General features: G+C 37.3%; 1 protein-coding gene across 1 annotated transcript in view; it reads left to right on the top strand.

Moving 5' to 3' along the window:
- Window positions 1-26990, top strand: part of ITGA8 (integrin subunit alpha 8) — a 109614-nt gene that overhangs the window by 61596 nt on the left and 21028 nt on the right. The window contains exons 22-27 of the mRNA XM_032705373.1: window positions 3841-3920; window positions 6973-7053; window positions 12756-12861; window positions 14661-14819; window positions 19968-20093; window positions 23330-23443. Of these exons, the coding sequence (XP_032561264.1) occupies window positions 3841-3920; window positions 6973-7053; window positions 12756-12861; window positions 14661-14819; window positions 19968-20093; window positions 23330-23443 (666 nt within the window). The remainder of the gene's footprint in view (window positions 1-3840; window positions 3921-6972; window positions 7054-12755; window positions 12862-14660; window positions 14820-19967; window positions 20094-23329; window positions 23444-26990) is intronic.

Below are 26990 nucleotides of genomic sequence, written 5' to 3'. Positions count from 1 at the left end.
AGTGCCGGATTCTGCACGTGGGATGGGACAACCCCAGATGTACGTACAGATTGGGGAATGAGATGCTGGAAAGCAGTGCCACAGAAAGGGACCTGGGGATCCTGGTCGATGGCAAGTTGAACATGAGTCAGCACTGCCCTGGCAGCCAGAAGGGCCAACTGTGGGGGGCATCAGGCAAACCATCATCAGCTGGGCAAGGGAGGGGATTGTCCTGCTCTGCTCTGCACTGCTGTGGCCTCACCTTAAATACTGTGTGCAGTTTTGGCCTCTGCAATATAAAAAAGACATTAAGCTGTTAGAGAGTGTCCAAAGGAGGGCCTTTGAATGAAGATGGTGAAAGGTCTGGAGGGGACCAGTGATAGGACCTAAGGGAATGGCCTGAAGTTGTGTTAGGGGAGGTTTAGGTTGGATCTTAGAAAGAGGTTCTTCACCCAGAGGATGTTAGGGCACTGGAACAGGCTCCCCAGGAAAGTGGTTCACAGCACCAAGCCTGACAGAGTTGAAGAAGTGTTTGGTCAATACTTTCAGGCACATGGTGTGAATCTTGGGTGTGACTCCTGTGCAGGGCTAGGAGTTGGATTCGATGATCCTCGTGGGTCCCTTCCAACTCAGCGTATTCTGTAATTCTGATTCTGTAGCCTCTTGTATTGAGAAACCAGCAATTTTAGTTACCTGCTTAGTGGTTTCCCAGTTAGTCTCAAGGCAGAAGCAAATTCTCAAGATACAGACAGAAGTAGACAAGAATTTTGTGGATGATCAGGATGCAGTGAAGGAGGGCAGGAGAGCATAAAACCCCTTGGGTTTGGAAGAGAAAAGGAAGACTAAACACGAGAAACTCTCACATGTTAGACTGCAGACCCTCACACTCCTCTCTTTGAATCCAAGGCCATGTTTCCACATCATCCTTGACTCGAAATGCTAGCAGTGTGAAGACTTCAGGAATGCCCTTTGGTGGCTATTAAAGCAGTACTACTCTCACCTGTGTCCTTATGAATTTTCACAATGTAACTGATCCTTCTTTTCTTCAGAATCAATTCTAGGGTTTGCTGTTACCAAATATTCCTAAGCAAAATACTTTGTAAAGACTGACTTAGAAGTAGCAGAATAAAACAACAGAGTTTATAACATATTTAAGGATGTTCTGGTTCATAACAAAGTAATCCAACCCTTTAAAATTGAGGCATGCAAAGATAGAGTATTACAAAGACAGATGGCTAAATTGTTTGATTATAGTGAGTGAAATCTTAAATCCAGACTTTGTCTTTGAAACCAGCTCTCCTGGACACTCAGGAAAGGTGAAAGGACTTTTGCTTTTTCAGTCCAAACATATTTATGATGGCAAATGTACTTCCAAAAGCAAAATACCAGCCCTTTGTACAAATTGCATAAATCACAAAAGGTTGCTCTGATCTATTTCCAGTTTTGCAAAACAATTCTGCTCTGGCAGGAGATCAGTTATTCTCAAAATACTCAGTCAGAAAGTGGCTCTTTGTGAAAGTTGTGAGTGGAAAGGAAGGGTTAGGTCAAAATCGAACATTCCTAAAGTTCTTAATTATTGAGTCACTCTCATGACTTTTTGGCACCCTGAAATCCTAGAATTCTTGAACTCTTTAAGATCAACTTTTGGATATGAGGGTTATGTTGGGATTTTGTGATGTAACCCATGTGATATTACTGTAGTGGACTACAGGGTTGACTGACATTTCGCATCTTCAAAATGCATTATTGTCATCTGTGTCCTTAAAACTCTCTACTGACCACAAAAAAATACTTAATCTTTTCAGTAATATCTCTGAGGTTAAAAAAAGAAGAAAAAGTAAAAAAGAATGTAAAAAGGTAAGGAAAATCAGAATACCACATGACCCAGAATGCAAATTAAATGGCTGATACCATCTCACTGGCAAAGAGTGCTCAATGTACTTATTTATGACTCTTAAATGGATCAGACCGACAAGCTTCCTAATGCCCGTTCAGTGGCATTAGCAAGTGAAATATAGGTTTTATTAAAAATTCTGCTAGAAAAATCAGGAAGTTAATAGAAAATAATAGTAATAAGATTATAAGACTGGAGGATTGGAAGATCTTGCTGTTTCTTAATATGTACCAAACTAATTCTTCAAGAGCACAGAGGTTTTATCTTTCTTATGCACTGTAAGACACTTTAAAAAAAGCTTTCCCTCTGCCTCCCAGCATACTTCTAAATCCTGTCAAACATGGTAACAGATTAAGGCTGATCACTAATAGCAGGAATGTCATATATTTCAAAGATACCTGATGTTACAAACATGGAAAAATTGCAATTTTAATGAAACTAACTTCACTTGGAAAATTTTAAATAAAATAAACTATTCTGATAAAATTTATGTCCTAGTAAAATAAAGAGGTTGAGTGATTGCTAAACTACAAGTTCAAGCAAATTAAATTTCTTTGGCCTCAGTGGGTTTTCAGCAAGGGCAAGTGAGCATCTTTGCCCCATTATTAGTAGCAGTGTCAAGGGTTACTTGACATTAACAAAGTCATGCAACTATACAAAGGCAACATCTGCAGCTTATTAGAGTGGTACAGTAGGAGTGTGTTTCACCATTAAATAGGGGATTAAGCCCCAGGGGAGTAATAGATCATCAAAACTATAGTTCATGTCTGCTCTGCCTGATGAAAATTTTATCTTTGATTCACCACATCTTTTTTCTTCCATAAGTGGAAATAAATTTATTTAGACTGGTTAGTAAGAACAGTAAGAGAAATGGTGAATTGAATATTTGGAAATTTTTGTCTAAAAGACTAAAGAAAGTCATTATATTTTTAAAGGTGAATGGAATTTCAACACAGTTGTTATCATCTCCAAAAAGAGACCTTATAAAGAGCTTACATCTCTATTCCATCTCTATTACTCAGTTTTCAACTTCTAATTTAATGAGCACTGTCTTTTCATCTAAAAGATTCTACTTCCAAAGAGAGAGATCAACTATAACCGTGACATTAAAATAATCAGAATTCAAAGATTTGAACTTACCATTTCCTTTATGATGACAATATTGCTTTCAGCATAGGCCAGCTGAAAGTAGTAGTTGAAACATGTTAGGTAAGTCTTGTTCTGGAGATGGATTAAGATTCAGTTAGCCATAGGAGAGGTAGACAGGGAGTGAGAAGCAAATGGAAATTGTCAAGGGGAGGAAGCCACGTCTGCAGAAACACAGGGGAGCACCAGTGGAAGCACTTATCTCCTTCAGTTTTGGGAGCTGTGTGTTTTACCCTCTATCTCCTCTGCTCACACACTGCAAGTTGTGGCAAACTAAATTGCAAATGTAACTCTGAATCTGTATTCCTCTTAACAGAACTGCAATAAAACCAAATCAAATTAAATTAAAACTGCTGCTAATTTAGCCTTAGGTGATCAGTCAGCCCCACAACACCTAAAGCATGCATCTCATAGGTCACAGTTGCAGAGACAAGGTGAGGAGCAGGAAGCCCTGGAGGCCTGGACAAAGGCGTGCATGGATGGAGGCAGGGATGAGAGGTGCCAGACAGCCATTATTTTCTTTTGGCTTAGCAAAGTAAAGCAAAGATTGTCCGAATGAAGAAGGACCCACCACTGTTTTCTTGGGAGTATGCATCTCTGTTCCTCTGATCTTTCCTCTGTCCAGCCAAGTTTTCCATCTGGTGACATACACAGGCAGGATGGTATTTTTTCTTAAGAAAAACTAGATAATGTTATTTCATACTAATTTTAAAAAGCAACAGTATCTAGTATGTCTGTGAAATGCAATGTTGAACAGTACTGCTTTATTGATCTGGGAGATCAACCATTTTTAATAACCTGCTGTTTCGTTTCTTTCTCAGTTCTCCACAGGCATTCGATTTTCTGTTCAGCATTTTGAAAATGCAGAGTCCAGCATCAGTTTTGAGCTGCAAATAAAAAGGTTAGATATTTATCAAGAACATGGTTATTTAAATTATGAATTTCTATTGATACATAAACTTTAATATATAAGAAGGTCACTTTAACTCTTGAGTGTCAGTAATAATTTCATGGGCTTTCCTATGGTAGCTTACTTCAGGAGGATTTGTGAAGTTGGAACCTTGCTAGCTTTTAGCCAAATCATTTCTTTAAAATTCAGATTCACTGACTTTGGTCAGTAGTTGAAGGATCTTCTACAGTTTTGCCAAAATTTTACCTTGTTTTCCACTTCCAAATTAATGAACAGTGATAACTTTGTAACAAAGTTGCACATGTACAAACATATCAGCTGTGAAATTCAGAAAAAAGAAATGCCTCTTCTTCACAGCAATTTAGAAAATAAAAGGAGAGCAGTTAAAATCTGCTCAACGGATTTGCAGGCATGAAGAAAAAGAACTGCTTCAGTTTGATGCAGGTGAACCTCTGTCATTTTTCCATTAGTTTCCTCCCTCAGGTCCCTTGTGGGCCTCACATACTACTGCTGGAGGATCTTCTGTTTTATGGTGAGCAGTACTTCTTCCACAGGGACAAAAAGCACAGGGCAAGCTGGATTAGGATAAAAGCAAGAACAAGCCTGGGACTTTTTCTGTAGGTGGGAGGGCTTCTGCTTCATCTGTCCTCATCAAATACACGCTGGAGTTCCTGCCCTCTCTGCCCCACACACAGAGACTTAAATGCTAATGTCTGGTCTTTAATGAGGGCCTTGATCATGTTCATTATGGCAAATAACTGAGACATTTAAAATATCTAAGTCATGTTTCCCTAATGTAACCCTTGAAGGAAAGGGCATGCAGAAATTTGGAAGGGCACAGCAATGCCACAGAAGTCAGTGAGGTGCTCAATCAGGCCTCAGGCCTCTCCCAGAGATCTATCTAGCTGGTGAGCTGGAGATCATGCAAACCTAGACATGGGCTACTCCAGAGAGAGATACAGCAAGTAACCTGTAGGTCCCCTGCCCATGCCACTGGTCACTTCTTATTGCAAGCAATACAGTTTTAGATGGGTATGTTTAGAGGCTCATGCCTCTAAACCCTTTTCATGCTATGAAATTGGGGAGGCTCAGAGCTTTTTGGATAGCTAAATCTGTCTAGGTGATAAGAGTTGAGGGTAGGTCACTGTTTTAGAAAAAATGACATGAATTTACTGAGGAATAAATCTGAACTTCAGGAGAAAACAGGATCTCATGCTTCCTCCATGAGTGTGGCTCACTAAAATGAAAAGGGAGGAAATCTGTTGGGCTACCAAAACCAGAGATTTTCGGAAACTGGTATGATAGTGTTGAAGAGCACCCGGCTACTTTAAAACCAAAAGAAAGATTAAAACATCTTGCATGGGGAATGTACCCTACACTTAAAACTCACTGCTTGGTACATTCTTTCTCAAGCAGCACTACAGTTTGAGCATTTCTGTGTCCTTAGTGAACAGGTAAAAGAATCCTGAAAGGAGAACAGAAATTCATGAGGCAGAAAGAGGAAATTACCTAAAGGGAAGGAAAAGGAAGAACACACCTGAATTTGTGTCCTAGTCTAATTTATTCAAAAGAGAGACCTTTCATTTACTTCAAAACATCAAGTGGAAAATAAATATTTTGCTTTGCAAGACTGAAGTTCATTACTTATAGTAAAAAAGCAAGAGTCTGAGTAGTGTCTTGAAATGATTCCTTTTCTGATGCGGACTTTGCTAGGCAATTATATACTCCTTAGAAAGGGAGATGTCCTGGCACTTTTATTTAAACTATTTTCTTCTCTAAAAAAATACCATAAATTATGACCAAGATTTAAATACCATAGATAGATATATATGCTCAAAATTTGTATTTTAGCTCCATCGAAAGTGAGGCCATTATACAAATTGGAGAGCAGCTTATTCCAACAAAGTAGTGGTTTAGTAATTTTTATACTTTAAGCAATTTCTTTACTTTTGTACTCAAAACAATGGCTATAGAGGATCCCATTAAAAGTTCAAATAATGTTTGGGGTGAATCTGCATTAGTTTACAAACAAATTAGAGCTGCTCTTAATTTTAGAAATCTGTAAGCAGAAAGCCTGGATCAAAGCAGTATTGCACTTTAATTCTCAAGAGTCAGTCACTGGGAATGCTGGCCTCCCCTGAATGTTTCCATTTGACTGATGCTACCCAGATGTGATAACAGCAAATTGTGACAGCAGTAGAAACTTAGTCTTCATGAAGCAAGGAAGTACACACTTGCTTGGAAAAAACATCCAAACTTAGTATTAAATAAATTCTAAGTCTGTAATTACTTATTTTCTCTGTCTTTATGAATTTGAACCTGAAAACCTTCCTTTACATAAGTGGGCTATAGTCATAGGAATGGTCTTTTGAAGTAAGAGTAACTAACTTTATTACTAAGGATTTGCAATAAGGAAAGACAATCAAGTGAGTGAGAGCACTAGACTTTAAACATAGGGATCTATTTTCACTGGTTACTGGGATTAAAAGTGTAAACACTCTCTGGATAGGGGAGGGGAGGGAAGAAAATAAGAAAAGTAAAGAAACCGTTGATCTGTGTTCTTTTTCCTCAAAGACTCTGTCATTCAGAAGTCACAAGTTTGGAGAGCCATAAAACCAATTTTGTTTTTATTAAAACCCCGTCTTGTTCATTAACAGTGCCTTTCTCCAGTGCATGAAACAAACTTGGAATTTATTAAGATACTTCAGACAGATAGCCAAGTTGAACAAGGGAATTTACATGATATTCTGAGCTGCATCATCAAGTTTGTATCATCATATTCATCACAGGATTCTCTAAAGGAAGCTTGAGTTGATTATATTATTAAGCATGTGATGAGCTCAAGTAATATCAGACTTAAATACCAGTGTCCTGCAAGACTGAAGAGTGCAAAGGGAAGCCCATGCTGTAACATGTCCAATGGCATTGCATCCTAACTGGGGCCTTGGGGTATTCAGTGCTGTATCTATAACAATCTCATCATCATAACAATCTAGACTTCTGATAAATAACCTTTGTTAACACTTGTACATATCTTTTCCAGCTCTAACAAGATAAATCCCACCAGCAATTTAGTTAACCTCCATATCAACGTCAGTGCTGTGGCTCAAGTACAGATCAGAGGGTAAGTATTCAACTATTTCAACTCATTGAGATAAATACTTTTTTATTGAATCTTTCTGCATAATCCCATGTAGTGAATCTTTTGCCATATTATAATTGCAAATACCTTGTCCACCTAGTACACCTGAGTCTCACCCCTACAAGCCTTACAGGATAGAGCTACTAAGGACTTCCTTAGTTTCTGTGCAAATACAGCAACCTGTACAATCTCACACTGTAGTAACACTACTCAGAGCCAACATTTTAGTTGGGCATTCAAATTGTGCATGGATGTTACTAGTACAAAATACCTCTTCATATGTTTAGGTCTGCTTGTGCAACCACTTGGACACTTAATACTGAATACTAAAACAGAATCTACTGCTTTTGCGACTGGAAATGTGAAACACATTATGGCAAGGCATATACTAATAGGGAGCAGAGTGAGGCCTTTGGAGAAAGGATGAGTAAGGAATGAGTTATGACGACAAGTCAACCAGCTACTACTGTAGGATTCTTTCATTTCTACCCAAAGTAAGTGCATATCCACTGACACAAAGGATACCAAAACTAAACAGGCACAGGATATGAAAAAGATGATTATTTCTATCTCTATTTTCAGATACAGCTTGGTTTTGGAAACTATAAAATGCAATTAGTTGATAATTGCCAGTTGAACATGAGCCAGCACTGTGCCCAGGTGACCAAGAAGGCCAGTGGCATCCTGACCTGTATCAGACATATCATTGCCAGCAAGACCAATAATTTTCCTCCTATACTAAGCACTGGTCAGGCCACACCTCAAATACTGGGATACTGGGATACTGGGATCATTTTTTGGGCCCCTCACTACCAAAAGAACATTGAGATACAGGGGCGTGTCCAGAGAAGGGCAACAAATCATGTGAAGGATCTGGAGCACAAGTCTTGTGAGGAATGGATAAGGGAGCTGAATTTGTTTAGTCTGGAGAAAAGGAGACTCAGGGAGACAACTATCTGAAAGGAGGTTGTGGCCAGGTGGGGGTCAGTCTCCTCTCCCAAGTAACAAAAGATCAGATGAGATGAAACAGCCTCAGGTTGCACCAGGGGAGGTTTAGGTTGGATATTAAGAAAATTTTGTTCACAGAAAGGGCTGTCGAGCATTGGAATAGGCTGCCAAGGGAAGTGGTTCAATCACCATCCCTAGAGGTATTGAAAAGCTGTGTAGACGTTGCACTGAGGGACATGATTTAGTGGTGGACATGATAATACTAATTTTATGGTTGGACCTGACGATCTTCAAGATTTTTTTCAACCTAAATTACATAATTCTGTAAGAATATCAGACTACCCTGAAACATCTTGGAATTAGACTTCTATCCTGGCATCCTAGAGGAATTTGGCAGGATACTCTTTTAAAGCACATAATTGCCCCAAATGCTTTTTGGCTGAGATATTAGATCTCCTACATCTCCTCTTCCAAAGTACAGCTCAAGACCTTAACCATTATCAGCTCTGCAAGGAGAAAATAGGAACTTCATGGCCAGCTTCATTTCCACAGTCAGGCCATGAGGCTTGGCTGATGCAAGAGGGCTAGATGTCTCTTATACAATGCACCTCAAGGGGCTACCTTAGGTGCAAACAAATAAAAATGTATGTATTTATAAAAACTATTTATTGTTATCTCTTTTAAGACAATATAACTACATAGTGCCAGCAATAAGTCAAATAATTTTGCAGATCACAGAGACTATGTTTTCTTCTCTAATATTCAAGCTGAATCAGTGATATTTTAGAAGTATTTTTCATCATATTTTGTAAGTGTATTCCAGGTAAAGAAGACTAATCCTAAAACTAGAGTTAGGTGGAAAAAAGAAGGACTAGCACTCAAAGACTGTGTGGATATATGTTAATGATTGAACTTCTGAAAAGGAACAGTTGAAAGACAATATGTTTAATAAGAACAGAAGTGAGAATATTATTTCATTTTCTGTATTTAGTAGTGACCTAGGGAAATGAGCTGGATAGGAAGAGAGGTGAAAAATACAAAATGAGGGTAACACAGAAATAGAAGTAGAGGCTGAGGAAATAAAAATCAAAGGTGTTATTTAATGGGCTACAGATGTGTGAGAAAATGTTGGGAGCCAGCAGCTCAGATGTTGCCATGGGTGACCACCCAGGTTACAGGCTGGCTGGAGTCTCAGTGTATCAGTGGAAGAATTGTGGTTACACACACAGGACTTCTCAGTAAGGGCTGCTTCCAGTGCTGTGGATTCTGGTTTTTTAGTGAGGTTTCTTGTCACTTTCACAGAAAAATTTTGCAAACCATTTTTTCTTTGCAAACGTTTTGGAAACTTTTTGTCTCCGACATGTTCTCTCTGTACCATAGTGTGTTCCTTTTAATGAAAAGTTCTGTAACAGGTAAATAGATAGACCAAAAATGACCAAAACATCCTCACTTTTTAAGAGCTTGGCAACAAGTGGAAAAAGAGTCTTGAATTGCTGCCTGTAATGCTAAGAAACAGGTCATTAAATACAGAGGAATTACTTAATTGAATGACTTCAAGTTTCTTTCCTCTTAAGTCTTTTCGTTTTCTTAGTTATAGCATGCACATACAAAGTGCTTTGTTCACGGATTTTGCTAATTACTCAGAGATGCTAAAACATGCAGTTCCAAGGGAATTGCTCACTATTTCGTAGATAAAAATAAAACAGACTATGTCCACATTTGGACAGGAAAATATCTTGCATTGGTTTCTCTGCTACTCTGCACAAAGTTCCATGAAGTGAAACTGGATATGGTGTAGATTTTACTGAGGAAAAGTAAGGAGTTAGGAGATTTTGAATATGCATACATGCATGTATACCTGTACAGTGGAACCATGCAAATACTTCCTCTCTGAAAAAGGAAGAAATCTTCTCCAATATCGTCTTTTAAAGAAAATTAAGAGAACTTCTTAGGTAGTTCAATGAGCAGTTGCTTTAATAAGTGAGATTTGATTATTTTGCATATCTTTTTTTTTTCTATAAAAATGTAAGAGTTTTAGTATGTAATTGTTATCTACCACTGCTGAAAAAAGCACCAGAGGAATGAGGAATTCAGGAAGGAAGTCATTTGGATTAGGAGGATTTGCAGCTGGCAGAATTCTTATTGTATATCCCACATAAGCCTTTTCTGTAGACCATACTTTGTTTATCTTATTTTTCAGTGCTCTTGTTTGACTGCTAATTGTCACATAAAAGTCTAGGAAAAATCCTTGCCTAACAAGTCATTCAAATGTTAAAAATATTCTCAGTTAAATGCAAAATAAAATAGTCAAAAGAAAGGATTTCTTTTTCATTTGACCTGGTGTTTCTACATTTATGCCAATAGCAGAAGTCCTCAAAATAACTCTGAAATCTGTTAAAATAAATGTCCTTTTATATTTTAGAATAATTTTAATTGAATGTCTACATTTACACTCTGAATTTTATAATTCTGTGGATAAGAAAAACACTTCCCAGGGAATGCAATAGAAACCACTAGTTTTTGAAACCATACCTGCTTCTTTTTGTCTGTGTAGAGTTTCTGATTTGCAAATTTTTGCTGTAGCTTGGGGGTCTATGTGTCTTGGCTGTTGTATCAACACAGGAAATTTCCTATTCTCCAACAACAATCAATAATTAAAATTCATATTGGAAACAGGACCATTTGTGAAATAAAGCAAGTTAGGCTAAGTACCTAATCTGAAATGGCTTTTTTAATAAATATGTTTAATTTCCTTTATTATTTGGGTTAGCTTGTGAATTTGTCCTCTGGCATACTTGTTAGTACAAATTACTGGCCTTTTGAAGTCTGAGGAACTACTTAGGATACCCTAAATTTCACAAAGAATTGTACTTTAACTGGATGATATTAAATTATTCTCTGGGATTCCTTGGTGCTTTGAGAAACTGTATGCTGTAGGAAACTTTCTTTCAGACATTTCATTCTTTGTATGTGACATAAGAACTGTAAGCAAGATCAGTTTGTTTCCTCCTAAAGTATTTTGTCAGCATTTGCAACAGAACCATCCAATATTCTCTTCTTCAAGGGGCAATCTGCAGCAGTGCAAAGTGATTAACATCAGTGCCTAGAAGTCCATCATTTTATTCAAATGTTATATTATAAAAAAAGTCCTTAGTGATTTTTTTTTTTTAACAGTTTTTTGTCAGCAAACTTCCTGCTTTGGCAGAACAAGCATTGAAATTTTATGGCCTTTAAGCTAAAGCCTGGAAAAGATGAGGCTCAGGGGAGACCTCATCACTGTCTACAGCTCCCTGAAAGGAGGTTGTAGCCAGGTGGGAGTTGGTCTCTTCTCCCAGACAGCTATCAGTAAGACAAGAGGGCATGGGCTTAAGCTGTACCAGGGGAGGTTTAGGTTAGATATTAAGAAGAAATTCTTTACAGAAAGGGTAATCAGGCATTGGAATGGGCTGCCCAGGGAGGTGGTGGATTCTCCATCCCTGGAGGTTTTTAAGATGAGACTGGATGTGGCACTTAGTGCTGTGGTCTAGTAACCGTGGTAGTAGTGGATCAAGGGTTGGACTTGATGATCTTTGAGGTCTTTTCCAACTCAGCTGGTTCTGTGATTCTATGATTCTATGATTCTATGATTCTATGATTCTATGATTCTATGATTCTATGATTCTATGACTCTGTAAACCAACAAAACTGAGTGAGAGTCCACCCTTGCAAAGAAAGGGTAATACCATTTTAGCACCAAGATCTGCTTGCAGTACTAGCAGATGACAGATGTCTGTGCCAGAACTCACCTACCATGCTGAAAGAAATTCTTGGGTTCTGCTACCTCAACTTCTGAACACCTGAGTGAGGTTAAGTTGGCATCTGAATGGGATCTGTACAAGGAACTTCAAATTTTTATTGGAAATAAAATGTTTGTGATTCAAATAGAAATGTTAACAGATGACTACTTTCTTGCAATTGGATAGAGAAGGAAAGGAAAGATAAAATAGCAGATCAAAAGAAAGATATCAAATATTAAGTCACTGTTTTCTTCATTTATGTTTTATTCACATGTTGCAAGTTGCAACAGTATTTCAGGGAATGCCTTAGCTGTTGCTTCCTTTGCAAAGCAGTTGGAAAGCCTGGAGCACTATTTCAGGCTCTAGTTCTGAGTTCAGTTTCTCAATACACCAGTTTCCAATATGACTTCATGGAAGTCACAGTAAGTCAGTTTCCCACCTGTAAAATGAGATAGAATACTTTGCAAGGTTTTTTAAAGGAATAAGAACGGAGGTTATAGAAATTTATAATCAGAACAGTTAAATACCTAAAAACGTTATGCAGGGAAGAAAGATGCATAGCTTCAAACAGCTACAGGCTTTAAATGGGAATGGGAAAATACATTTATTTATGTATCATTACTCCAGTTTTTTGGATAATGTATTCAGATATCTGAATATCAGTGAGAATGATGTAAATGCCCAAGAGACTGGTGTCCTCTCTCCCAACAGAGTTACTCTCTTGTCTGGAAAGGACCATCCATCAGAGGAAGTATGAAAATAAATGCACACCCCCAGTCATCTGTAAGGACTGGATAGTACTTTATGAAAGCAATGTAGTGTTCACCTCACCTAATTCGAATTAATGTGCCCAAATAACAAGCCCTTGAGAGCTCAGTTTTGGTCTTAGTTTTTTTTCTAAAAGTGATGCAGTCAGCCACTGGTAACAATTACTCTTTTAACCTCTTTTGTATATTACAGAGTGTCTCACCCCCCAACAATTATTTTGCCGCTTCACAACTGGGAACCCAAAGATGAACCTACAAAAGAAGAAGAAGTTGGTCCTTTAGTAGAACACATCTATGAGGTAAAAATTATATATGTTGCCACAGGACCCCACACTGCCCCCATTGGAATCCTGATGAATTTGGTTTAATTTCTTTATCTGCAGCTAGATAAAGCCACAAATGTAAATATTCTGACTTTAGCACATGACCTAAATTTAATCTGGGAATTCACAACCCCATTATCTGTTCATGTGAGTGGAGGAGATGTTGGTTTATGTTAGGAGTCTGTCTTTGATATTTAAAGGATTTATAAACATTTTGGGTGTTAGACAAGAATTAAAAACAGTGCTTAAAAGTTCATTCTAATCGATGTCAAATACCTTCTCATTAGAAGCTGTGAGTGCTGTGCACAGGAAAAAATTTTTCCTTTGACATTTAGCTAACTGAGAAAAAATTGTGGACATACATGTAACTTGTTACCTCATTGCTCAGAAAATGATCTGCTGAAAATAACCCTTAATATTTGAAGAACGCATGTTTCTACCTTTTATTGTTGTCAGTCTTTTCCTATGGATGATTTGTCAATTAAAAGAGTTCAGCATAGAAAAAGGGCATTGAGTAAACTACCTGGAATACAGGCCATCCTTAGAATCTAATAGATGATCTTTATTCTAGAGGGTAAAACAGAGTGCTTCACATGTGGTTATAATTCACAAACTAGCCCTCAAGAAAACATAAGCAACAGAGCTTAATCAGCAATGTAAGATTACAATTTGCATGACATACTAAACTGTAATGAATCAGGCTGTAAAATACAAGTTATCATTTGTGAATTCCTCATCTTAACACATTTCTCTAAACTGAAAAATCCCTAAAAAATCTTCCTGTCTCAAGCATTTGGATTGTTTGTGAAACTACATATGTGACTTCAAATTTATTAAAATAGTTACAGTGATTAGTTACACTTATTAAGGAAACCGTTTTCATGGTTTATATCAGCAAAGCATAAAAAAGGCCAAACACCCTCCCAGAAGATGTAAAATTGAAAAAGGGTTTTATATAGTTCTAGATAAAGTTCATCAGTCATAAAAATTCTACACATTTAAAAGAAGGAGGTTGTCACATCTCTAGAAACTTTGCATAAATCTCCATGGTGTTCAACTTCTTTAGATTTTCGTGCCCAGTTATAACACATATCCAGACTTCCTGTGGTCATCAGATATTTTCAAATTGTAAACTGGTATAAGGAAACTATTTTAATAGCCCAGATTTTTAAAATGTTATTATTTCTATCTTTGCTCTTTTTCGAAGAAATAATAATGTTCTGGGATGTTACCTTAGGAAAACTGGTTCCTTTTCTTCTTTTGAGGAAATCTGAATTGGCAAGTATTGAAAATAGAGTTCTTAACCAGAGAAGCCAGAGTTCGGCTATACCTTCTATTCCTGTGCCCTGAAATATGATTCTTTTGTATTCCAAAGTTTTGGCTACTATTTTCAAGTATCATCTGTTATGGTTCATTTTTCATAGTTCTTTAGTGGTTTTTTGCTAGTGTGTTTTGTGTTGGGTTTTTTTTTAGGTAATTTCAACTCTTCATATGTAGGAAAAAATGAGAAAGGGGTTGGATTTCTTGAATACAGACTGACAGAAAATGCTGTTCTCCCAGATTTGCCACTGGCTTTATGACTAATGTGCAGAGGTCCTCATCTCCTACCTGCCAGAGATTCTCCATCAATAAAGCGATGTTAATAATCTATACATTCTTTCCAAAATACTCCAAGGCTGTGGACACTAAGAATTTGAAAATACCTAAGTGGTTGTTGCTGTGTCTTTTGTTGTTATTTACTGCCTTGGAAAGTACTGATGATATTTCTTTGACAGCTGCACAATATAGGACCAAGTGCCATCAACAATACAGTTCTCCATGTCGGTTGGCCTGTGTCCAGTCGAGAAGAATTTCTTCTTTATATTCTTCATGTTCAGACACATGGACCATTGCACTGTCAAACAAGCTCTCCCATTAATACAATGCAAATAAAGGTAAGTATTTTATTTCTATCTCTGTCTGTAATATGCTTGATTTTTTTTTTTTTTTTGCCTACACTTCACAATGGGATGGAGCTTTGGGGGAATTTTTAACAGAGACCCTAAGATCGTTTTCCTGGGTAAGAAGCAAGATATAGATGAGTCTATAATGTTTCTAGTGTGACAGTTGTGTTGCATGGTACATGTTTGGTTTCCTTTTTTCCCTTATTATAAAAGGGGGTTATGTTTCCCTTTTTCAGTCAGTGAGAACATCACCAGACTGCCACAACTTCTTAAATGTGTATAATTGCTTAGCTAATGAATCCGCCAATTCCCTCAGGATCTGTGGATGTGTCTCATCAGGTTTCATGGACTTCTGCAACTTTCAGGCTTCTTAGATGTTCTCAAACCTGACCTTCTCCTACAACAGGCAGTTCTTATTCTCCCAGTCCCTGCCTTTCCCTTCTGTGACTTGGGCAGCGTGGCTGGAGCACTTGCCGGTGAAAACTGGGACCGAAAGGCGTTGATCTCCTAAGCCTCCTCCCCATCCTGGGTAACCAGGTCTCATGTTTCTTTCTGAAATGGGCTTAAATTTTTCCCTATCTTCCTTTGCTCACCGATGTACGCATAGAAGGTTTTCTTATTGCCCTTGATGTCCCTTGCCAGATTTAATTCTGTCAGGGCTTTAGTTTTCTAACCTGATTCCTGGCTGCTTGGACAATTTCCTGTTTTATGATTTATGTTTGTGATGCCAGATCCCCCCAAAAGAGCTTGGTTTGGCTCAAAGTCAGAAGATTAAGCAAAACACAGCTCTACATATTATTCCATCAAAAACAAGGTATCCAATTTATTAAGCATAACTGATGCCAGACATTTCTGAAGTAAATAACACTTTTCAAGTTTAACCAGTAACCTATTAAACATCTTGCAGGGAGACCTGCATTCCAAGTGCTAAAAGTGCTTTACGTCTTTTGCATACCAGGAGGGTTTGAGTTCAGTATAATGGATGAAAGTGGAGACATCTTTCTAGTGATGGGGTTTGCTCATAACCACAGCAGCTACAAGTCAAATCTTTAGCTTAAGGAGAGAGAACAACAATACATACTTAAAAGAATAAAGAAAAATTTATGTATACCAAATACATTATGGCTAACTTTTTGTGTTTCACCCAGGAAACCAGAGAGGGATTAGGATTCCACCATTTTATTTAGCTCTCTAGAGGAGATATGAGTGATAGGAAACAGAGGACAGGAAATGTTTGCCTTTTATACCCAAAGCACAAGAAGTTTGGAAACAGAAATTTTTTTTATTTATCTTTTCCACCTCATTTCCACATGTTTTTCAAAAGCAGCAAGAAGGAAGAAGCTGAAGTGCTGCATTTGTACTTGCAAGCGTAGCATCTCAATCTCACTGCTCAGATCAGGTTGCAAGCACAAGAAAAGGAGTAAAGAAGTTCAGCATCCTCCCTCCCTAGCCGCTGTGTTCTGTTTTAGTTTTGAATTAAAAAGCTGAGTAGAATACTGCCACAGTTCTTAAGGACATTTTCAGGCAATGTTTTTTGGGTGGGGGTTTTTTGTTTTGTTTCGGTTGGTTGGTTTTTTGTTTGTTTTTTAGTTTGCTCTTGCTTCTCCTACTTGATAATGATTGCATATGTTACATAAACAAGATTAAATTCTTGTGAAGCTTGTGAGAAATTTTCCTGTAATAACGGCCCATCTGTTTTAGCAGAATATGGCTTTAGATTCAAGATCATTATTTCAAGAATTTAAATATCCTTCTGTTACTTCAGTTTTTCAAAGCACTGAACAGCATAAATACACCAATCAGGTTTTAAATATGTAATGCTTATCTATTACTTCATATGGAAAGAGGATGCAGAGATAGCTTCCTTCAGGTTTTGTATAAACAGCAAGATGCTTGGCTCAAATTTCCAAATAAGGCCGAGAATGTTATTTGCCTGGTTTCTCTTGAATTTCTGAACCCAGCTCTCTTAGGGCACTCGGTCATTTCCCCTTTGAAATTACTTAGACTGTTCAGTTTCAGTCAAAGGAGTGTATTCCTCCCCATTGCTGAATTTCTTATCTTGTAAAAAAGTTTCCTTCGTGCTTTTTTGTTTCATCCACAAAAATGAATCAAACCTGTGCACACATGGGAAGACTCTTTTCTGGGGACTTTTCCCTTTCTGTAGCTTAGCTTTCTCTGAAGGCAGTGAGGGATTTGAAAGTATAATAAAATTATGAATCCTGAAAAAGGTGTAAAGAGGAGCAAAAGTACTTATCAAAGATACGGAATGAATTCCATTGCAGAACTCAGTACAGTAGGATGCATCAATCTAGAAAGGAGGTGACTATGCACAAATATGATCCACAAAATGAGTAGTGGTGGGAAGAGCATGGCTGTGGATTTACTGTCCTCTGCCTATTCTTGCACAGGAACTGGAATACTTAATGAAGCCTGAAGAGCCAGATTCAAAACAAACAAAAGGAAGTGGTGGTTCATGATGACAGGTCTTAAGTGTCTGGAACTTGTGGACAAAGGGAAGTAGTCATGGTTAAAAGTTTACATGATTTTAAGAGGAAACTGAACAAATTCAGAAAAGAGAAGTCCAGTGAAGATTAGTAAATGAATAAAAACTTCATACTAATAAGTCACCAAGCAGAAAACATTTGGGAGCTGAAGGTTATTAGGAGAGTATTGTGTATGTATGCCCTGTTCTTACTTTTCCTAAAGGCAGCTGAGGTGAGAAGAGGGCTCAGCTAGATGGCCTGAGCCAGTGTTCCTGATGAGTTGGTTTTTTAGTCCCAGACTGATGGCAAAAAGCAATTTTATGAAACCTATACCTATTAATACCACAAGTATAGGCTTCCAGCTTCCATGGTAGACCATAAAAGGTGACACACATGGCACATTCTCAATAGCTGAGAACTGAAGTACCATGAGTGAGGCACCTGTCAGGGAAGCAGTGAAATAGCAGCTAAAATCCACCACATGGACAAGGTATATCCACCAGCATGACTGGCAGGAGCTAACCTCTCCCAGAGCTACTGTCTCCTCACGCTGCAAAACTGTTATTATAGTGTGTAAGTCTTGGTCTTGGAACAAAATAATACCATCCAGTGCATTGCTCTTCAATGGTCACTGACACCTCTTGTACAGTAGCTTTTACTTAAAGTCCTCTTCCAGAACATTTCTGATGGAGTTACACATTGCAGCAGAGGGTATAGACTGGCTAGAAAAAGAGAAAAACTAAACAGTGTTTTGAAATGAAAAGTGAAAAACTGGGGAGATCTCTAAGCCTACTCAAAGTCATAAGGCTCAGGAGAAGAATGCAGTACAGTTTTCCGTGGTGGGGAAAGTGAGACAGTCTCTTGTAGTTAAAGGGAGGGAGCAATAGTCCATTTAAGATATAGTGTGCTAAATATGTGACATGTAAAATATCTACAGAGTTGTACAATTCCATGCTATTGGCTCAAGAAGGATAAAATAATATCTTTAAACTGAACATCTAGGCCACTGTAGAAATTCTAATTTTAAATTGTTTCAGGGGACAGGTATGTTTTCTCTTAACCATAGAGAGCTGTTTTCAAACCTTTGCTGTAATAATTCATTGTATGTATGTATGGCCAGTCTTCGCGAGGAGTCCCCCGGGCAGATGGAGCTCGTTAGCCCTGTAAGGCCATCCATCTAAGAGAAGGTCACTCTAAACAAACCTACGTCCTGAGGACCTCACTGCCACCGTCCAAGCTTGCTCAGCCCCGGCAAATGAACCTTAGGATTAAAGGGTGGGCTCAGCTCAGCGCACACTGTGTCTCACCTAAAAAAAATAATTCATTACTGAAGATGATAACACTCTAGGATATATGAAAAAAAAGTAAATATGAAAATCATCTTGTGTTCAAATGGATCTACATATACATCAGTTCTGATCATATATTGCGGGCTTCTACATGGGCATATCATTATACTGTGTTTTTTTTAATTTTTCATCATTAAAGAAGCCTATATATGCTGGTGAAAGAATTCTGGAAGGAGAATTCTCATGTTACCACATTGAAAAGGAGAGATATACTAGCTACTTAAGTGTTCCCTTATTGCAAATAGACAATGTTAACCTCATTAAACAACAGAAAAAAAAGGATTCTTGCTTTTGTTAATGGGTTTTCATCTGTGAATGAATTACAGTATCTTTCACTTTTTAGAATGCTTTTGACTGAAGATCTCAGACTGTCAAAGGGTACAAATTTTCCAAATCTAGTACTACACAGCATTAATGTGTGGAAGATTTTGTGTTTTTACAGCTATTCTCTTCCCTTTAGTGCTACAACATTTATTACAATTACAAACGTTTTCTTTAGGAATTTGTTTAAGATATTTTGTGTTCCAAGGTTAAAGGAATTGATAAGAAGGATCCGATGTAACTCTTGATAATCTGAGATCCTTAAGAAATAGTCTTGGCTATGTTTAGCTGAGTTCCTATTGAAATCTTCCTGCAAACTTCCACATCTATCTTATTCTGATTTTACATGATTAGATTGTCATGAATTAAAATTTATCTTTCCATCTGCTTCCCAGGAGTTCTTTGAGGCTTCTTGAAAGAAGCCGTAAATGCTCTGTGTAGAAATTAAAGACAAATTGCCAATAAAAAAAAAAAAGGTAGGTTTTAATTGGAGAATAAAAACCTGTAAATATAAAGCTGAAGAAATCTATAACAAATAATGATCAAAAATTTGTTGTTTGAAGTCAGATTTCCCTTTTTTTTTCTACTTTACTTTTTTTCTATTTTACTACTGGTAAAATCATTATATTTCAATAGGCAGGTTGTGATCTGAACTAATGATCAGATTTCTGTGTGACAACTTGGAATTTATCCTGTCATATATATCAGAATCTGGCCCCAAGAGTCTAATAAAATTAAGTAAAACAATGAATTTGACATCAGTAAAAAGTGGAAAAAATATTATCTACTGTAATTCCTATAAATGAGCAATATCTTGCTGTGCTATTACTCATTCTGCTCCTAGTTGAAGATAGTATATTCTCATGGTTGTGCTGTTAAATTGAAAAAACAGCGTTAATCCAAAATTCAAGACCTCTGAGAGGGAACAAATCTGTTAGAATCATTCCTAAGCATGTCATTATTATTCACATTTTTTCTCTTTGCAGTTTGCTATTCCACAAGACACTCCTGAACTTGCTGCTTTTTTGTATAATTCCACAATTTCTCATTACATCAGGAGAAGGGATGTTGCAGTGGCAGAACCTCACAGGAAAAACTCTGCAAAAATATTGGTGAGCTGTCTAAAAACTATAAACTGAGACTGTACATGCAGTGTATCAAGTTGGCTGTTTATTTGACTGCAATTTATTTACAAATTTTAAATATTTTTCTAAGCAATTCTAACCCCTCAATTTAAAATGCTGTTTGTTACATATCACCATTCCCCAGGTCAGAGAATTTGTTTGACAGGTTTTTGCGTTAGAGATCATGCTGTTTGACTCCGGGCTGTTTGCAGACAAACCTCTGTGGTCATGCACACTTATCACAGGGAATTTAATCACTGATTTAGAGAATGAGGCTCTCATCCACAAAATAAATTTCAAGTTCTTACTTCTGAAAAGTAGATCTCTTCTTCTTAACTTGACTCCTAGCATTCTGGCTCTTTCTTAAGGAGTAGCTCACGCTTTGACATTTTCATGTAGAATAACAGTTCTGATAGACAAATAGTTTGCAGTATATTTGTTCCCCCCAGTAAGGACTTACATACACATGGGAATGTGAGACTCTCTCCCTTTACAGTACCACAAGCAAGGCAAATAGGACAGGTCACTGCATTTTTAAAAATCCAGACAGTGCTGGAGCAAGAGAAATGATTTCTCTCCCAGTTAAATAGCTTTAATTAGTCAGTCTGGTACCCGAGTATTTAGACTTGGCTGTATTTTGAGAAGTTGTTTTTTTCCATTTCTGTATTCAAAGTCCCATCCTTAGCATACTTCAGTATTGTAGGTATCAGCTCCCCTTGCCTAGAGGCAGCATTCAAACTTGGTGACCTTGAGGTCAGTCGAAGGATTCACGCAGCCAGTGCTTTCCATCTATTTTTATGAACCTCAGGCAGAGTTTCTTTCATGTTTTCCAGTCTCTTATTAAGCTGTTTACTGCAAGCTCATGTTTGAATTCCTTGACATGACTAGAATTTTGGTAGGAAGAAAAGAACCTCACAGACCTAAATCTACTGGAGTAATAGAATAATTAGAGTGCTTCTGAAAGTTAATTTGGCAATTTTTGTAACAGGAAGAAGATAGAATCTGAAAGTAATGAATACCATAATATTGTTAAGAACAAAATCACAGATGAACTCATTTTAAACAATAATAACTCTTGATTCCTATGTCATTCCTATGTCTTTCATCAACCCAATACCCTGGAAAGAATCTGATTCCATTAGGGCTGAAGGAAAAATGCCTGGGCTCTCGAAGACTTGCCAGTCAATATCACAGAACACATAATCTATTCGTCAGTAATACCTTAATTATCCGTTATCTTTCTTAGTGATTAGGCCCATAGGCTGCAAACATAAAAATTACTGAAGCGACTGGAAGTGGTTAACGAAGTTCTGAAGTATGCACTGTGCCTGCAACTTAAAATATGAAGCAGAGAATTTTCAGCTGCTTGATGTAGACAGATCAAATATATTTAGCTGAGAACTTAATAATGTGAAATTGGCACTTTGATGAGCAATCTTCTATTACAATATGTTTTTGATCAGCACAAATTAGGATAGGATTGGGTATCGTGCTTACCACTGGATATATAACAGGACTTTTTCAGATGAGCATAGAAAAGCAATGTCATTAGTTCAGTTAGAAGGTGTCCCAATTCTGTGTGCCTTCAACATTACGTGCTAGAGATGCAAAAAAATTTTTTTTATTTGACACCTTAGAAGTATACATGAAAAATGAATGCTGCTCTCGGAAAAGACTGATTGGCCAAAAATAATTATTTGTTAAAATTTGTATTTTTCTTTAGAAGAAGTTCTGTTATTTTCATCAAAGCATTTTCACAGAGAGACAAAATGTTCCGAGAACCTCTTATTCTATTCATACTGTTTATTAAACATTTGGTTTCTCTTCTATTAGTTCTAATGTTACATTGTTCTGAAAATCACTACAGGCTAAATGCATTACTTAAAAAAACAGAAATATGTGTTCAGGTCTTAAAATGTCAGCCAGAAGTAGACTTTTTGCATACTAATGATTTATTTTGTTAGTATGTGATTTTGGCCACTATATTAATGAAAACAGCTCTTCTTCGTCCTGCAACATAAATAAATCTAGTTGGAGGATATTTAAGGCCAAATAAACAGATACTTTAAATTATTCATTTTAAAAAAAAGTTTATAGCTGCAAGTTCCAGAGTTTACAGTTTCATTTTCAGGCAGATATAGAAAACAGCAATTAAGCATACAGCTTCTGATTATCCTGCAATAAGATAGAGATTTGTGGGAAAGCTGTCTATAAAGATAGAGGATTCCTTAAGGGTGTTTTCAGATCAGTTCCATACATCATCATCTCATTTCCTGAAATATGGGCACTGGTAGTGCATTCTCACTCTCACTAGGGAATATACTTACTTGTGAAAACTTAGCTTTGCATTTGAGGTCACAAGGCCTTCTGTCATGGGAGGGATTCTCTGCTTTGTTATAAAAATAGGAATCAATTAAAACCTCAGCCTTCCTCCTGAATTAAACAAAAACTTTTCAGATAAAACTCATTTGTATATATAAAACATTTTTTTTTTTGTACACACATTGAATCATTTTTCTTTGAGATCTTTCTCCCTTTCTATGCACTAAACAACCACATAATTTCTGTGGTTACCCCACGAGACTCTATTCATTCCCTTCAGTGGCTTCCAGTCAGCTTTTAACCTTTTTTGTAACATTTTTCTGGCAGACTTTAAGAGTATATAGTTTTGAGTTGCATTGCTTGGCTTTTGCTTTCCAACCTGTATATGAGCCAGAATCACTGCTCATCAGGAATGTTTCATGGACAATAAGTTTGAAGTAAAGCAACTAATGAATCTCAGCAAATGTTCTGGCTGCTATAATGTAAATATCAGTGGGAAAATCAGGAGAGTTAGAAAAGATTTAGGAACATAAATAAACACTTTTCCATGCATAAGAGCAAAAAAAAAGTGTTGAAATCATAAAATGACTGATAGGTGAAGACAAAGCACATGATTCAAAAGATTGGTAAATACCTAGACATCTTAAGAGTTCTTTGGAGCAGATATTATTGAAAATTTTTACTTTTATCTTCATTATTACAGATAGGTGGTTGTACCCATTGGTGACACAAAAAGGATCTCCCCTTTGGTTTATAGTTCTCACAATGACTCATGTATATTACGTGAAATTAATGATTTCAGACTGCTTAGCTCTTTAAGGGAAAGTTGATTTGGTTTTGCTTACTTATGATTTTATACATTTTCAAAGCATGAGTATGACTTCCCTTTGTTTTGTGCACAGAACTGTACAAACGTGAAGTGTGTCCTAATTTCATGCACTGTGGGACAACTGGAAAGAGGAAAGAGTGCCGCGCTAAAAATCAGGTCCCGGCTCTGGGCACAAACATTCCTGGAGGTAATACACACAAAAACTCTCTGTCTATACACAAAGATCCCTGTATATTTTATTTTACCAGATATTTAAAAATATAAATTATTAAATTAAATGGGTCAAATGCAAATGCTTTTTGCTACCATTTTCTTTGAAGGTAACATCTCACTGGGTCCTGTCCAGGTTGTATGCATGCTGCTTACTTTTCTTTTTTTCCCTAGCACTCCCTCTCAAATTTATGTCCTGAATCCTACCTGGAAATTCCAAGATTATTTTTAAACACCTTTCCTGGAATGGCCCAAATCAATAATCTCTTAGGTCCCTGTGATGTGCTCTGTATTCATAATGTCTTGCCCAATGGCAGTTTTTTCTTGGAGCCAAACAGCATACACTATGTCCAGTACACTATGTCCATCTTAAAAATTCATTGTTATTCATTCTCTGTTAATCTAAGGAAGAGTAATATGTATCAAACTCATATGATATACAACACTCACACAGTGACAATCTGTGTCTTGCTACTAAAGGGAAGGGACAGTGCGGACCATGGAAAAAGTGTGGAAAAAGGGCATACTCTGGTTCAAATACAAAAACATGATAGCTTGAATGTCTCTCTGTCCTTCCAAATCTGAGAACTGGGATGGACATCTTCTGGTGCAAGCTTTTACAAAGGTCTCACAAAATTTTGCATGGAAAATGCCAGTATGCAAGCATCTCTGCACTGATAGGAAAAATGTATCTGTTGGAAAATAGGATGGGAATTTTATTCCAGTTTTTTCTAATTCCACTAAGAGACTGACAGTCGCACACTGGCTAGTCCTTGTTAAGTTTAGGTAAGAACTTAACTGCACTCGTTCACTGTTCCTAACACATAGAGACAAGCAGAGATGCAGAGATATTGACTGGAACAATGTGTGACAATTTTGAGCACTGCAGTGTTCAAACAATAACACAGTGAGCCTTCATAATTTTTTTTACCAAGCAAAAGATAAAGCTTAGCTCCTTTAGCTAGCTACCTTATTGGGAACTGAACCCGACCTGTTCCCAATCCAGTAAAGTCTTTCTCTTCATCATTCTGCTGGTGAAATCTAATTAACTCCATAAGGGGCAAAAACAAAGTTTTGTGAAAAAACAAACTCATAAATGAGGCCTTGTGCACAGATCCTTAGATGCCAATTTTCTAGGCTATTTACAGCTATTTCAGTGGGAATTAGCCTCATAAAGATTTTTCTAAGTCCAGTTTAGTATATAACAAGAAATAACTGTAAGAGATTAAAGCTAAACAATTGTAATGAGAAACAGAGTTTTCTCTGAGTTTTTGGCTGTGACAGAAGATGTGTAACAGTTGGATCAAGCTAGCTACAGAAGACATGAAATCTCCTTTTCTTAATGCTTCCTACTAAAAACAGAATCTTTTTCTTGGATGTAACCTTCGTTAGCTTGACTTTGGTTCAGAACAAGGATACATGAAATTCAGTAGCACATTTAAAGCAGGAGCAGTGGGACTCACTTCACGTAATTTTAGTAATCTGAAAGTTAGATGCCAAAACTGGTTGCCTGACTGTAAGCAGTGACAAGACAGAAAGGTATCTTCAGAACATGCATTATCCAGCTGATTTGAAACGTCTTTTCTGCTCTCCTGATCTGTAGAGGGGAGAAGGGTCAAAGCTGGGCCTTGGGACATAGGTGTGTGCAAACACACCAGGCAGTGTCAGCGCTGCAGTCCCTTTAGCTTCTCCTTACTCCTTAATAAATCCTGCTTGCTATGCCTGCACCTCCCTTCACTCAGTGAGCTCCAGGCAGAGGTGGAACTTTACACCAGCCTGTGGGCAAGGGCAAGGATGAGCCATCCTGTACACTCCCTGGGTGCAGAGACCTAATGGGAAACACTCCTGCAAGAACATCTGCTTACTCCACTGGCCTTACATACCCTTGGTATCAAACAAGGCTTTTATGGGCAGTGATTTTACCTTTTCTCTGTAAACATTTCTGTTTCCTTTGAATATTAACTTGCAAGTCTTATAAAGACTCAGAAAACTTCACTTAAAGCAACAGGATTTTTTCCTAAGTAGGAAAAGGTAGTCCCCAGAGAATTGTTGTATCCTCCCATTTATGTCTAAATAGCTGCTGGAATAACATGATCCCTGCTTCACATGCAAGATGAGAGAGAGGTAGTAAATAGTGTCCTAAGGTCTGGTTGCCTTCCTCCCACTCGCCTCAAAACAGTTCCCATTTTCACAGCCCCTTTTAAAATTAACAGTTATACAGGAATCACCATAAAAGACTGTAGAGCACAGTTTCCTAAAAAGGACACAATCTGCTCCTAGTAAGTCTTCAAACTTGTAGTTCCTGAAGTTATTCCAGAAGTAAACTGAAATATATTTAAGAAACAACTGTTGTTACTTAGGCTGAAATCTGCAAATTCAAACTGAGGATTAAAATGCAGTCAAAATAATCAGGATGTGGTGATTGTGAACCAGGAAGGAGCGTTCAAGGGCCACACTGAACCTCACAGTCATGGTTTTGTAAAGAAGCTTAGAGGAAAGTCTCTACAGCAACATCCCAACCTCTTTTGCACATGCAATTAATGTACAAAATTTTCATATGCCAAAGAAAGCAGGATAATGGTGACATACAACATTCCTGAACTGTGTTATAATCTAAATGAAGACATGATGATTTGCAGAAGAAATTGTTTGTGCTCATTAAAGCCAAGAACACACTGTCATGATGTATTTTCTTCTTATAGATATGTTAATGCAAACCTGAGAAGGATTTTATTGAAAATGATTGATTTATGCTAGGATGAAATAATTCATGTTTTTCATCAAAGTTATATGGATCAGCCTGTATATTTTGTTGCCACAAAATATCTGTCATGTATTGAGTGACTCCTTCCTCTTCCACTTAGTTTAACTGACAACAGCTGACCCCTTGTCTCTTGACAGTTGTAATCTGTCACCTTAAAACCCAAACTCCCATAACAAATAACAGTTAAATGACGTGCAATGATTAGACATGTTTGAGTAAATAAAGCAGCCCAAATTTCCCAACCAGCCAGCAAAGATAGAGACAGACATTGTGCAAAGGGCAAGAAGAATCACAGACTTTTTTGGATTAACTTCAAAGCCTGGCTGTAAATATGAACCCTCTAGTGAAGCTGACTTTTGGATTCAGACTTGCTGATCGAGCAAATAATAGCCTGATTCGTGCAAAAGAGAAACAACCTTACATGGTTATGTTACGTTGTGTTCTGATGGGGCTCCATTATGTCCCCATTTGTCTAATCATGATATTTCTGAGTCATCAGAGGGAGACCTGAGGGGATCTGGCCCAGCGTTCTTTGGACTCTGGTGGGTATTTTTTAATATAAGACTTGGGAGTTGTCTAGTAAAACATCTGTTTTGAAAATGAATTTCTAAGTGATGAATCTGTACCATCTGTCTGATTTTTGACATCCTTCAGGCTCCAAGCTCTTTGGAACTTATAACACTGTGGGATTTGGAACTCAATCTCATTTTTAGCTATTATTTCAGCCTGTACTGAAAATTCCTCACAATGATACAAATCT

Source organism: Chiroxiphia lanceolata, chromosome 1 (genome assembly GCF_009829145.1).
Source record: "Chiroxiphia lanceolata isolate bChiLan1 chromosome 1, bChiLan1.pri, whole genome shotgun sequence".
In the NCBI taxonomy this organism is placed as follows: Eukaryota; Metazoa; Chordata; class Aves; order Passeriformes; family Pipridae; genus Chiroxiphia; species Chiroxiphia lanceolata.
Note: the sequence above shows the minus strand (reverse complement) of the source record. Positions and strands in the feature narration are given on the sequence as shown.